This window comes from Vicia villosa, linkage group LG4 (assembly GCF_029867415.1).
Source record: "Vicia villosa cultivar HV-30 ecotype Madison, WI linkage group LG4, Vvil1.0, whole genome shotgun sequence".
NCBI lineage: Eukaryota > Viridiplantae > Streptophyta > Magnoliopsida > Fabales > Fabaceae > Vicia > Vicia villosa.
In genome coordinates, this window is record NC_081183.1 from 145,678,595 (window position 1) to 145,691,939 (window position 13,345).

Sequence of the window (13,345 nt, forward strand, 5' to 3'; positions counted from 1 at the left end):
TTGAACTAAATTGTTTGTAAACTTAAAATAAGTCTAATTTAAATTATAAAAAAGTTTATATCAAGTCGAGCCGAATTCGATTCAACTCTTTTGACCTTATCTGTGATTATGACAATCAAGTTGTTAGTATTGTTAAGATTATCTTTTGGCCCTATTTATGATTATGACAATCAAATTGATAGCATTGTTATGATATGATATAATTCAAACACACACTTGAGATATGATATGACAACATCTTAGTTATCAAAAGACTCATAAATAATCTGTCTTCAAATATGCGATAACAATACAACTAATTATTCTAATCAAACATAACCTTACATCAATCAATAAGCAAGCACCACAACACCACATAACAATACTGATAGAATCACATTGTAACCATAACGGGCCGAACCAGAAGGAGCAGCCGGCCCATCAGCAACAACAGTTTGAGCGACAGGCAAGGCCCGTGAGCCCGACTCCTTGGGCTGAACCTCAACATGAAGCTTAAGCCCATTCTTACAGTTCTGAGAATCGGTACTCACAAAGTATCTCATTCCTTCCTTGTCAAGTGGGACTGTATGCAAACCTTCCGTGTACATCATGATAGGGTTGCTCATGTTACACGATTCGTATTCTTCTTTGCTTTTCAACTCCGCAATTAATCCCTGTGCCGCAGAGTATGTAAACCCTGTAGATAAAACAAAATCAAAGAAAATATGTAATTATTTTTATGAAAGGAGTGGTGAATGAAACATGAAAAGGGACAATATAGGAAAAAGAAAAAAAAGACATACAGATTTGGTCTCCAACCCGGAAGATTCTGTCGGAAGACCAATATAGGATGTCGGAGGTGGGATCCCAACCGTGATCTCCTCCTACGACATGGTCCACCTCACCAACTGCTTCCACATCCATGGTCATAGACATAGCTGCCAGTGCCACAACAACAACCACACCGAGAATAGTTCCTCCTCCCATTTTCATTGGAATAATAAAAATGGTGGGTAGTGTGTGTAATATGTATATAGAATGTTGAGAGTAGAGTTAAGAAAAGTAAGGAAAGGATGGGGGTTTTGATGGGGAAGGAACCACTTTCCTTTCCTTACCAGGTATGGTAAGTAACTAACAGGAAGCAAAACAAACAAACAAACTAGGGCTGACTGGTAGGTAGTTATCTAAATGTGTGTTGTCGCTTCTTCCACGCCCACCACATGTTAACACATTAATACATATGATATGTACAACACTTCGAAATTTTAATTAAAAAATTATCAAATAATATAGTATAATTTAATATAGTTATCATTATTCATTAGAAAAATAAATATAATTCCTTTAAAATAATTCAGTTGATTGTTGTGAACAAAATATAATGCTGTTGTTAATTTTGTTAATTTGTAATTCCTATAGTCGAGGCAGGTTGTTACTCGAACACAAGGTGTGTCGAAGTGTGTAACAGTTTGTTACACAAATAGTGTGTAACAGTTTGTTACACATAAGTTTGTTTTAAATCTAGATAGATTTGATTTAGATTTAAAATAGATTAGATTTGATTTAGTTCCAAAATAGGTATTTTTGGCTATTATAGTTTTGGGCTTTTGACTTAGGGAGAAAGCTAACCTAAATCTATAAATAGGGAGTAACCCTCATTATTTGTAATCAAGTCATTAATGTGTATTCACAAAAGTTACAGTTGCAAGTGAATAACAGAATTTTCACAGTTTGTGGGCAGAGAGAAACTCTGTAGAAAATACTTTCTTCTTCTCTTTTAATTTCCGCAAATCCTAATCCTACTTTTGTTCTTATTTTCTTCATTGTCATCTTTAACGATAAGGAATTACTCAAAGGTTTGAGAGTCTAATTCCAACATATGGTATCTAGAGCTCCGGTTAATCGATTCAAGGCAAGAAGAATGACGATGGCAATGAATCATCCGAATGGGCATTTTCCAGTAACACTACCAATTCTGAAAGGAGATAACTATGAGAATTGGTGCAAGCAGATGAAGGTTGTATTTTATTGTCAAGATCTTTGGGATCTTGTAAAAGAAGGGGTAGAACCGCTTGCAGAAGGTGCGAAGGACGAAGAAAAGGCTGCACATAAAGAATTGAAGAAGAAAGATTATAAAGCTCTCTTTATAATCCATCAATGTCTGAGTCCAGATAATTTTTAAAAGGTTAGTGATATAGAATCTTCAAAAGAAGCTTGGGAGATTCTTGAAAAATCTTTTGGAGGTGCAGAAAAGGTGAAAGAGGTGAGGTTACAAACTCACAAGAGAACGTATGAATTGCTTCAGATGGAAGATAGCGAAAGCATAACTGATTTCTACACTAGGGTTACGAAACTAGCTAATCAAATCAAGACATGTGGAGAAGTATTAACAACAAGAGCTGTTGTTTCAAAGATCTTGAGGTCGTTATCCCCTAAGTTCGACCATATCGTGGTAGCCATAGAGGAATCGAAAGATTTGTCGAAATTAACAAAAGAAGAGCTTCAAGGGACGCTTGAATCTCATGAACAAAGAATGGCTGAAAGAGCTGCAGGCAAGTCGAAGAGCGATGTGGCTCTGCAGGCTCAGTCAGCAAATGAAAAGAAAGGCAAAGGAAGCTGGACTGGAAATAAAGGTAGAGGTGGCTACAACAATTCGACTGGTAGAAATCAGCAAGAAGGAAATTGGTCGAATCAGAGAAAGCCCTCTTACCAAGGCAACCAAAGAGGTGGTGCTGCAGGTAGAGGAAGAGGTGGTGGTCGAAAGCCTGACAAGAGTCACATTCAATGTTTCAACTGTCAGAAGTATGGTCACTATTCGACAGCTTATCCAGAAAAGAATAAAAGTCAAGAAAGTGATGCAAAGCTTGCAAAACAAGAAGAAGAAGAGATGTTGCTGATGGTCACAACAAAGGATGAAGATAAATTCAAGGACCAATGGTACTTGGATTCAGGATGCTCATCACATATGTCTGGAAGAAAATATTGGTTTGTCAACATAAAACCCTCAATAAAGAACATGGTGAAATTTGCAAATGACAATACTCTAGCAGCTGGAGGTATTGGTGATGTAATGATTACGAGGAAAGATGGAAAGAGGTCAGTAATTTCCAATGTGTTGTACATACAAGGCATGAAGAGCAACTTACTCAGCATTGGGCAGTTGGTCGAAAAGAACTACAAAGTTTCGATCGAAGATAAGATGATGGGAGTTGTCGATGCAAGTGGGAGGTTAATCTTGAAGGCTCCTATGTCACAGAATAGGACCTTCAAGATCAAACTCAATGTGATGGAGCACGAGTGTCTTGCAACTGCAGCTAGCAGAGATGAATGGATATGGCACTATCGACTAGGCCATCTCAACTTCAATGACATCAGAGAGTTGAAAAGAAGAAATATGGTTTCAGGGTTACCAGAAATCGACATTCCAAGAGAAGTGTGTGAAGAATGTGTGCAGGAAAAACAACACAAGAATAACTTCAGCAAGGATGCAGGAAGCAAGTCGAAGGCAATCCTTGATGTCATATACTCTGATGTATGTGGACCAATCCAGGTGGATTCGAATGGAGGTAACAAATACTTTGTTACATTCATAGATGATTTCAGTCGAAAATTATGAACTTACCTGATCAAGAAGAAAAGTGAAGTGATCGAGGTATTTGTCAAGTTCAAATCTATGGTCGAAAGACAGAGTGGTCGAAAGCTCAAGGTTTTGAGAACTGATGGTGGTGGAGAATATGTGTCGAAAGACTTCGACATGTTATGTGAGAAAGAAGGGACTGTGCATGAGGTGGTGCCACCCTACACTCCACAGCAGAATGGAACTGCAGAAAGGAAGAATAGAACCATCATGAATATGGTGAGAAGTATGTTGAAAGGCAAACATTTACCTAAAGAATTTTGGGGAGAAGCAGTGTCGACTGCAACATACATTCTAAACAGATGTCCGACAAAGAAGCTAGAAGGAATTACTCCAGAAGAATGTTGGTCTAGTGTGAAGCCTAGCTTGAGTCATCTGAAGGTATTTGGATCTATAGCACATAGACATGTGCCAGATCAGTTAAGAAGAAAACTTGATGACAAGTCGAGTCAAATGATTCTTATAGGATATCATTCGGCTGGAGGATACAAGTTGTTCGACCCAGTGAACAAGCAAGTAGTGATCAGTAGGGACGTGATCATAGATGAGCTTAAAGAATGGGATTGGACTGAAAATGTCAAGAAGGAATCAGTGATAATTTTTTATGACGAACCAGCTACTGAAGTCGAAAGAGAAGAAGTTCTACAAGAAGAAGTCAGAGGTGATGCAGGCTCAGGCAGACCTCAGAGAACAAGACACATGCCTGCAAGGTTGCAAGAATGTGTGATTACATCAGATGATGTAGTCAATGATGAAGGTGAGCTGGTACATTACGCTTTCTACGCAGATGTCGAACCTGTCAATGCAACTGAAGCATTGAAGGATTCGAAGTGGGTGAAAGCTATGAATGAAGAATTGAATTCCATCGAAGACAACAATACTTGGTCACTTGTCGAATTGCCTTAAGGCAAGAAGGCAATTGATGTGAAGTGGGTATACAAGGTGAAGTGTAATCCCAAAGGTGAAGTGACTCAACACAAGGCAAGGCTTGTGGCAAAAGGATTTCTTCAGAAGGAAGGAATTGACTTCAATGAGGCTTGTGCATTCCTGAATGGACCCTTAGACGAAGAAGTCTATGTTGCACAACCAGTTGAGTTTGTGAAACATGGCGAAGAGAGAAAAGTGTACAGGCTGCATAAAGCCCTGTATGGGCTGAAGCAAGCTCCAAGAGCTTGGAATAAGAAGATCGACAGTTTCCTAAGGGAGAAAGAATTTGTGAAGTGCATAACTGAACATGGGGTATATGTAAGAAGAAGTAAGAGTGAATTGCTTATACTATGTCTCTATGTCGATGACTTGTTGATAACAGGTAGCTGCAAGAAAGAGATCGAAGGCTTCAAAGGTGATCTCAGCAAGGAATTTGAAATGTCGGATTTGGGCGAAATTTCATACTTCCTTGGCATCGAATTTTACAAGAGTAGTAGAGGCTTGATGATGCATCAAAGAAGATATGCAAGTGAAATTCTCAAGAGATTTGAGATGGAAGAATGCAATTCGACTTCGACACCTGCTGAAACAAGATTGCAACTTTCGAAAAACCCAGATGAAGAGGATGTCGACCCAACCCAATATAGAAGACTTATTGGGTCATTGAGATACCTTTGTCACACAAGGCCTGACTTAGCATACAGTGTAGGTATGATAAGTAGATTTATGCAGAAGCCAAAGGTATCGCACCTAGCAGCGGCGAAGAGGATACTGAGGTATCTGAAAGGAACTCTCGACTATGGCATTCTGTTTCCTGCAGCTGATAAGGGAAAAATGCAAATTAGTGGGTTCCACCAACTCGAGTTGGTGTAGTGATGCTGAGGATCGAAAATCCACAGCAGGATATGTGTTTATGCTAGGTGGTGCACCAGTTGCTTGGAGTTCGAGAAAGGAACTAGTGGTGGCATTATCATCATGCGAAGCAGAGTACATAGCTGCTTCTCTTTGTGCATGTCAAGCAACGTGGATGGTGAACTTGGTCGAAGAGATAACAGGGAAAAATCATGGAGCAATTACCATGAAGATCGACAGCATGTCAGCTATTAATCTGGCGAAGAACCCGATAGCACATGGTCGAAGCAAGCACATCGAAATGAGATTCCATTATCTTCGAGAGCAGGTAGCTAAAGGGAAGATGAATTTGGAACATTGCAGAACTGAGAATCAGATTGCAGATATCATGACGAAGGGAGTGCTGGTCGAAATATTCAGAAGACTAAGAGCTATGATGAATGTGGATAGCTTAGACACAATGAATTAGGTGGTGTGTTAATTTGTAATTCCTTGTGTCGAGGCAGGTTGTTACTCGAACACAAGGTGTGTCGAAGTGTGTAACAGTTTGTTACACAAATAGTGTGTAACCGTTTGTTACACATAAGTTTGTTTTAAATCTAGATAGATTTGATTTAGATTTAAAATAGATTAGATTTGATTTAGTTCCAAAATAGGTATTTTGGGCTATTATAGTTTTGGGCTTTAGCTTAGGGAGAAAGCTAGCCTAAATCTATAAATACGAAGTAACCCTCATTATTTGTAATCAAGTCATTAATGTGTATTCACAGAAGTTGCAGTTGCAAGTGAATAACAGAATTTTCACAGTTTGTGGGCAGAGAGAAACTCTGCAGAAAATACTTTCTTCTTCTCTTTTAATTTCCGCAAACCCTAATCCTACTTTTGTTCTTATTTTCTTCATTGTCATCTTTAACGATAAGGAATTACTCAAAGGTTTGAGAGTCTAATTCCAACAGCTGTAACATCCCATTTAGTGTATTAGACAAATAATAATAATAATAATAATAATAATAATTAGTCTTTTAATTAATTTTTTCATGTATGAAATAATTTAAGGAAATGTTATTATGTGAGGAGTGAATTAGATTACAACAAGTCAACAACCACAATAAATTGAACGGCTTTCGTTCCATGCCCCCACACTATTCACGTGCTTACCACTTTTACACTTTATCCTTTTTATTGGCTCACATTCTTTATCTTTTTTTTCATTTTATAAATTGTTTTCTTTCAATGAGAATATAGTTTCGTCATTAATATATGTTTTGATTTGAAATTAAAGGTACCCAATATTCAATCATAACTTTTTAAAAGAACATAATTTTTAATAGGAAAATACAAACCAGTACTCTTTAGAACTCTTAAGTAATTAAAGTGGTAGTTTTTTTTTTAAAATGCATGTATTTAATATATTGAAAATGCATTAAAAATTGAAATATCGACTTTCATAAAAAATATTTTCTTTATTTAGTAGGCTTAAAGAGTACCCTGAGAGCAGTGGTTAGCAAGACCCTTTTGTAATATCATTAAAGTTTATACGAAAGGGATGACAATTGTACCCATCTCTAGCGGATACCCTAAAAAATATCCAAAATGAGTAGGGTAAAAATTCGTAAAATGAGTATGAGCATGAACACGAACAATTACTCACAAAAATAAGCGGATATGAACACGAGTACGAGTACCTTAGTATCCACCCCGCCCCATACCCGTATTCATACCCGCTTTTAAAATCTGAGAACTAAAATAAATGAATTAAAATTCGAGATTTTAAAATGAAAAGACTAAAATCCAAAAAAAATGGAGATCAAAATTACATTTAAACTAAAAAAAGATAATATTAATTTAAATATTAGAATTAATTTACACTAGTTCTGTTAAGTACACTCAATTGATATTTATATAGAAACATTTGAATGTAGGAGTGTGAAATCGAATATCCGACATCACACTTGTTCAACTTTAAAAAGCGAAACTCCAACAACCATATTATTAGACAAAAAACAATAATAATTAATTTACACTATGATCAAAGGAGATTCATTTCTTTATACTCGGATGTAATATAAAAACAATATCTCAATTCACCTCATAACTTTTGGTCACCCGACGCAATTACATTTATGCCTTCTATTTTCGTAGATACATCTCTAAAAATATATATTTTTCTCAAAATTTGGGTTCTGAAGATGCATTTACGGAAGTATTTTAAATTTGAAAACATTTGGAGAAAAGGTTATGTGGATGTATCTACAAAACAAATCAAAGTAAAAAAAATAAAGTTTCTTCTAGAGATACGCCACTGAAAATAGAACGTCATATTTGACAACGCACATTGCATATGAGAAACCTATGGGATGAGATAGGATATTCTCTATATAAATTTAATAAAACTATAATAAGTAATTAAATTTAAAATTTTGATTGGATTGTACATAAATAAAAGTTTTACACAATTGGTATATATATAAATTAAACTAATAATAATAATTTATATCAATATTTTATATTCAATTTTTTTTAACACAATTATGTTTTTTAATAAAAATTCTCAAATAGCCATCTTTTTCAACGTTGTTGAATTACTCATATTTCAAGCAACAAAAATTTGTTTGATAGAGGAGTGCCAATTCAATTGCCGACAACATTAAAAAGTAAAAGTAATAGTCAATTAAATTGACTATCGTGTTATATCTAACCAGTGTTTTAAAAATCGGACCGGTCATTGAACCGGTGAGGGTACTGAGTCACTGGTTTATCGGTCGAACCACTGGGTCACTGGTCGAACCGCACGACCAAACCGGATTAAACCGGATAACTCGGTCGAATAGACCTGTCATTATATAGGTATAAAACCCGTCGAACCAGATGATTCAGTCTCTAAAAAAATATAACTAGCTTTTAAATTTTTTAAAAATATCATATCATAAATTCACAATTTCATAACTTAAATTCAAATTTTAAACAAAGGTATCACACAGAGTATTTTAAAAACCGGACCGGTCATCGAACCGGTGAGGGTACTGGGTCACTGGTTTATCGGTCGAACCACTGGGTCACTGGTCGAACCGCACGACCAAACCGGATTAACCCAGATAACTCGGTTGAATAGACCTGTCATTATATAGGTATAAAACCGGTCGAACCGGATGATTCAGTCTCTAAAAAAATATAACTAGCTTTTAAATTTTTTAAAAATATCATATCATAAATTCACAATTTCATAACTTAAATTCAAATTTTAAACAAAGGTATCACACATAACAAAATAGTAAAAAATTACAAAGTCTAATTGCAAACAAAGTCTAATTACAACATAATCTAATTGAATAGTTTATAACAAAATAACTCCAATGTGTACCAAATTTAATTCAAAATAGGATCCTCCTAAAAAGAAAATCAAATAAAATTCAATATGTTTATGCTATTTAAGAAAATTTATTAGCAAAGATAACAAATAGACAATAAAGTTTTTAATTTGTCACTAACGAAAAAAACTATGTGAGAATGTTATTTAAGTAATACACTACTAAATATATTAAAAATGTTAAAAAAAAGTTTAAAAGAAATGTTAAAAAAAAATTTAAAAATTTTTTTAAAAAAAACAAAAAAAAAGCAATTAAACCGTCGGTTTTCCGGTTTTACCGATTTTCACCGGTTCCCACCGGTTTGATGGCATACCCGATCCGACTATTGAACCAGACCGGTACCTGGCCGGTTCCCGGTCCGACCGGCCGGTCCGGTTTTTAAAACACTGTATCTAACCAATTAAATTTGCAACAGTGTATAATTTATATGTGCAATTGTCAAGTCAATTGGTTCATATGTGTTGTAGAATTTTTTATTTTAATTAATTAGTAAAAACAATTAATAAAAAAACGAATAAAAACAACTAATTGATAAAAACAATTGAATAAAATTAATAATATTTAATTTAAACCAAATTACACTAGACTGCAACAACACCAATCATCAGGTTCACCACTATAGAGATGTACCATAGTAACCGTGTGAATCAACAAATTCCAGAACTCCTGACATGTCTTGGACAATGGCATCAATGTAATGTAAAGTTAATGAATAAAGGATCTTTGACGATTGGAAAGAGTTCGCTAAAGCTAAGTATCGTCAATGGAGGAGTTATCATCAACGAGTGGAAAGACATATATCAGTTACAATTTACTTTTTCTCCGAAGATAGGTATTTATACGACCCACACCAAATCACTTACACACAACAAGCTTAAACATCTAATCTCACTAAATTACCAAATCACTTACACACAACACCCTATCCAACAACACCAAAATCCACAATCAATATATGACACACATCCAACCACAAAACCAAGAACATACCTCATACCACAAACAACAACATGATTATTATTAAAACACCCAACAAACATATGTCAGAAACACATCCTCCTACCATAGTCAAAACACCCAAAAAATACATAACGCCAACACTTCCTACCATAGCCAAAACACCCCAACATCAGAACACCAAAACATCCAACAAACATATGATTATCAAACACCACAACAACTATTTCTTCATTTCCCCAATGAAGCATTTACACCAATGTCATCATTTAATCGACCAGGCCATTCACCAATAACCTCATCAACCCAAACAACATAACTCAACCACTACGACATGAGCAACAAACTCAATTACGATAGCACAATGCATACACCATACTGCGTAGAATTACAAGAGCTTATTAGTGAATATGGTGATAGTTATGTTCCAAGGACCTCATTTCAAACAACTGGGATAAATCAACAGAAACCGTTACGAGAAAAGGTACCTAGGGGATATGGAACAGACGACATACATGACCAAGCAGGTTGTCGTCAGTAGTGTAACAAATATTCTCGTAAGTAATCTGATTTAATACTAAATATATTAGTTTTTAGTTAATTGTTTTTATTCAATTTTTTATTAATTATTTTAATTAATTAAAGTAACAAAATTCTACATTGTCAAAATGGGCCCGGTCCATAAGTCCAATAATTTAGTGCGGGCCAGGCCGTAAAATACTCTAAAAAAACACGCCTCTAACTTTTTGGGCCAGCCCATCGGGCCTATATTTTCATGGGTTGGGTCGAGTCGGACCAAGAGGGCTTTGGGCTGGCCCATTAAAAAAAGATTTTGGTAAATTTTGGAGAAAAAAGATTGAGATAAGATATGATTGCATAAATGTGTTTTCAAGTGATAAAGAAAAGTTAAAGAGGATGAAGATATATTTTCAAGATGATGTGATTAAGGAAATGGTTGTGAGATAAAGAGAAAATTTGATAAGTATTGGTAATAATATTAAGTTACTTTGTACTTTTACATAGATATTTTTGTGGTATTCATATATATATATATATATATATATATATATATATATATATATATATATATATATATATATATATATATATATATATATATATATTGATTTGATGAATATTTTAAATATCACTTAACTAAGTTTATGATGACTCTCTACTTATGTTATGAGACTTTTATCCATTACATCATATTTTATAAAATTAAAACTATAATATTGCAATATGAGCTGGGCTGGCCCATCGGGATTCATGGGCTTTTGATAAACGCGCCGGGCTCATTTTCTGTAGCCTATTAAGCAATTGGGTCGGGCCGGGTCAGCCCATTTAAACATCTTAGTCCACCGAGCCGGAGCGGGATGGGCCGGACCAGCCCATTTGACAGCTCTATGTAGGAGTCAATTGAATTGGTGACTGCTTCTATAGATTATACATTGTTGTCAATTCAAATGGCTAGACATACGCTTGTTGCAAATTAGATTGGCTACTCCTCTACAACCCTTTTTTTAAATATAAATACTTTAAAAATTATTCGAGAAAGACGACTATTTGAATTTTTTATTAAAGAATATGATTATTTTTAAAAAATTCCTATATATATATATATATATATAATTAAAAGGTAGAAAAGGGAGCTATGAATAATTGTTTTTTATTTGAAAAAAAAATAAGGATTTTTAGGTTGAGGTCGGTGATAAGATAAGATGAAATTGTAGGTATGGACCCAACTACCATTATCATCACCCAATCAATGAGTTTAAAATTTCAATTTTACACACAACAATCTAAAAAGATATAATAACATTGATTGGGTGTAAAATTTAAAAAAAAAAGAATATAAAAATTCAAAGTTGCTCGATTTTTTATTAAGACTAAATTTTTATTATTTGCCAGAACCTCTAAAAAGTCAGGACCGGCCTGAAGACAATATGGGATATAACAACTTACATGCCATCCCAAAGTTGTACGTGACACTTATAAAATTCATCCGAAATAATTATTCTGTTCTTTAAAATTTAGTATAAAATTATTTAAAAAATTAAAGTTTCAAAATTTTCACATATATATATATATATATATATATATATATATATATATATATATATATATATATATATATATATATATATATATAGAGGAGGGTTATATTTACTCCAGGATTAAGTTATTATAACTTACTCCAAATCTAGACCATTGATTATTCTCAATCTAATGGTTAAAAATAATAAGTAATAGTTTTCTCTCTCCACATTTAAATACTTATTATTTTTAACCACTAGATTGAAAAGAATCAATAGTCTAGATTTGGAGTAAGGTATAATAACTTACTCCTGGAGTAAATATAACTCTCCTTATATATATATATATATATATATATATATATATATATATATATATATATATATATATATATATATATATATATATATATATATATATATATATATATATATATATATATATATATATATATATATATATATATATATATATATATATATATATATATATATATATATATATATATATATATATATATATATATATATATATATATGTAACGTTTGCTAAGGTAGACTCATTTATTTTTATGAAGGTTTATTTTAGCAACATGCACTTTAAGGTGCATTTAACTATTTTTTTAAGTTAAAATTTGCTAAAACACACCTTTATAAAAATAAGTGGGTGTATTTTAGCAAGTCCCTTGGGGTTTGCTAAAATACACCCACTTATTTTTATAAAGATGTGTTTTAGCAATATACACCTTAAAGTCATTTAATTATTTTTTAATTAATGTATGTTAAGATAGACTTTTATAAAAACAAGTGGGTGTACTTTAGCAAACTATATATATATATATATATATATATATATATATATATATATATATATATATATATATATATATATATATATATATATATATATATATATATATATATATATGAGGACATATCATATGAGAATGTCATATTTATATGAGAATGTGATAATAAATCTGAACTTTTGGATTTTAAAATAAATGGTGGAGATTATGTGTGAATGTTTTTTTCCTCTCTCATACATCATTCTTTTTAATAATGGAGGAAAGAGAAAAAAAGACTCACACATAATTTCCACCATTTATTTTAAAAATCAATGGTTCAGATTCATTCTCACATTCTTATATAAATATAACATTTTTCATATGATATATATATATATATATATATATATATATATATATATATATATATATATATATATATATAACGTATCATATGAAAATTTAATTTTTATGTGAGAACATGAGAATAAATCTGAACTATTAAATTTTATGTGTCATTCCTCTTTCTCTCTCCTCCATCATTTATTTTAATAATGAAAAAGAGAGAAAAGTATAAATATAAATATAAAAATATTATTTTATCTCTCATACTGATTATTTAAAATGTTAAAATATTCTTTTATTTTTATTAAAAATATATTCTCTCCCTCGATTAATATTTATAATATAAAAATAAGAAAATATACTTTTATCCTTAATACAAGTTTTTAAAAATACAAAAATACTCTTTCTTTTTTTTTGACAAGTCAAAAAAAATACTCTTTTATCTTCTATTAAAAT

General features: G+C 32.6%; 1 protein-coding gene across 1 annotated transcript; it reads right to left on the reverse strand.

Annotated features, from left to right (window-relative positions):
* Nucleotides 1-243: 243 nt before the first annotated feature.
* Nucleotides 244-1,158, reverse strand: LOC131599868 (mavicyanin-like). The gene is made up of 2 exons (XM_058872115.1): nt 783-1,158; nt 244-676 (listed from the first exon to the last, which is right to left on the reverse strand). Exons 1-2 carry the CDS (start codon nt 970-972, stop codon nt 330-332), a joined length of 537 nt encoding a protein of 178 aa, XP_058728098.1. The 5' UTR covers nt 973-1,158; the 3' UTR covers nt 244-329.
* Between the last annotated feature and the right edge of the window lie 12,187 nt (nt 1,159-13,345).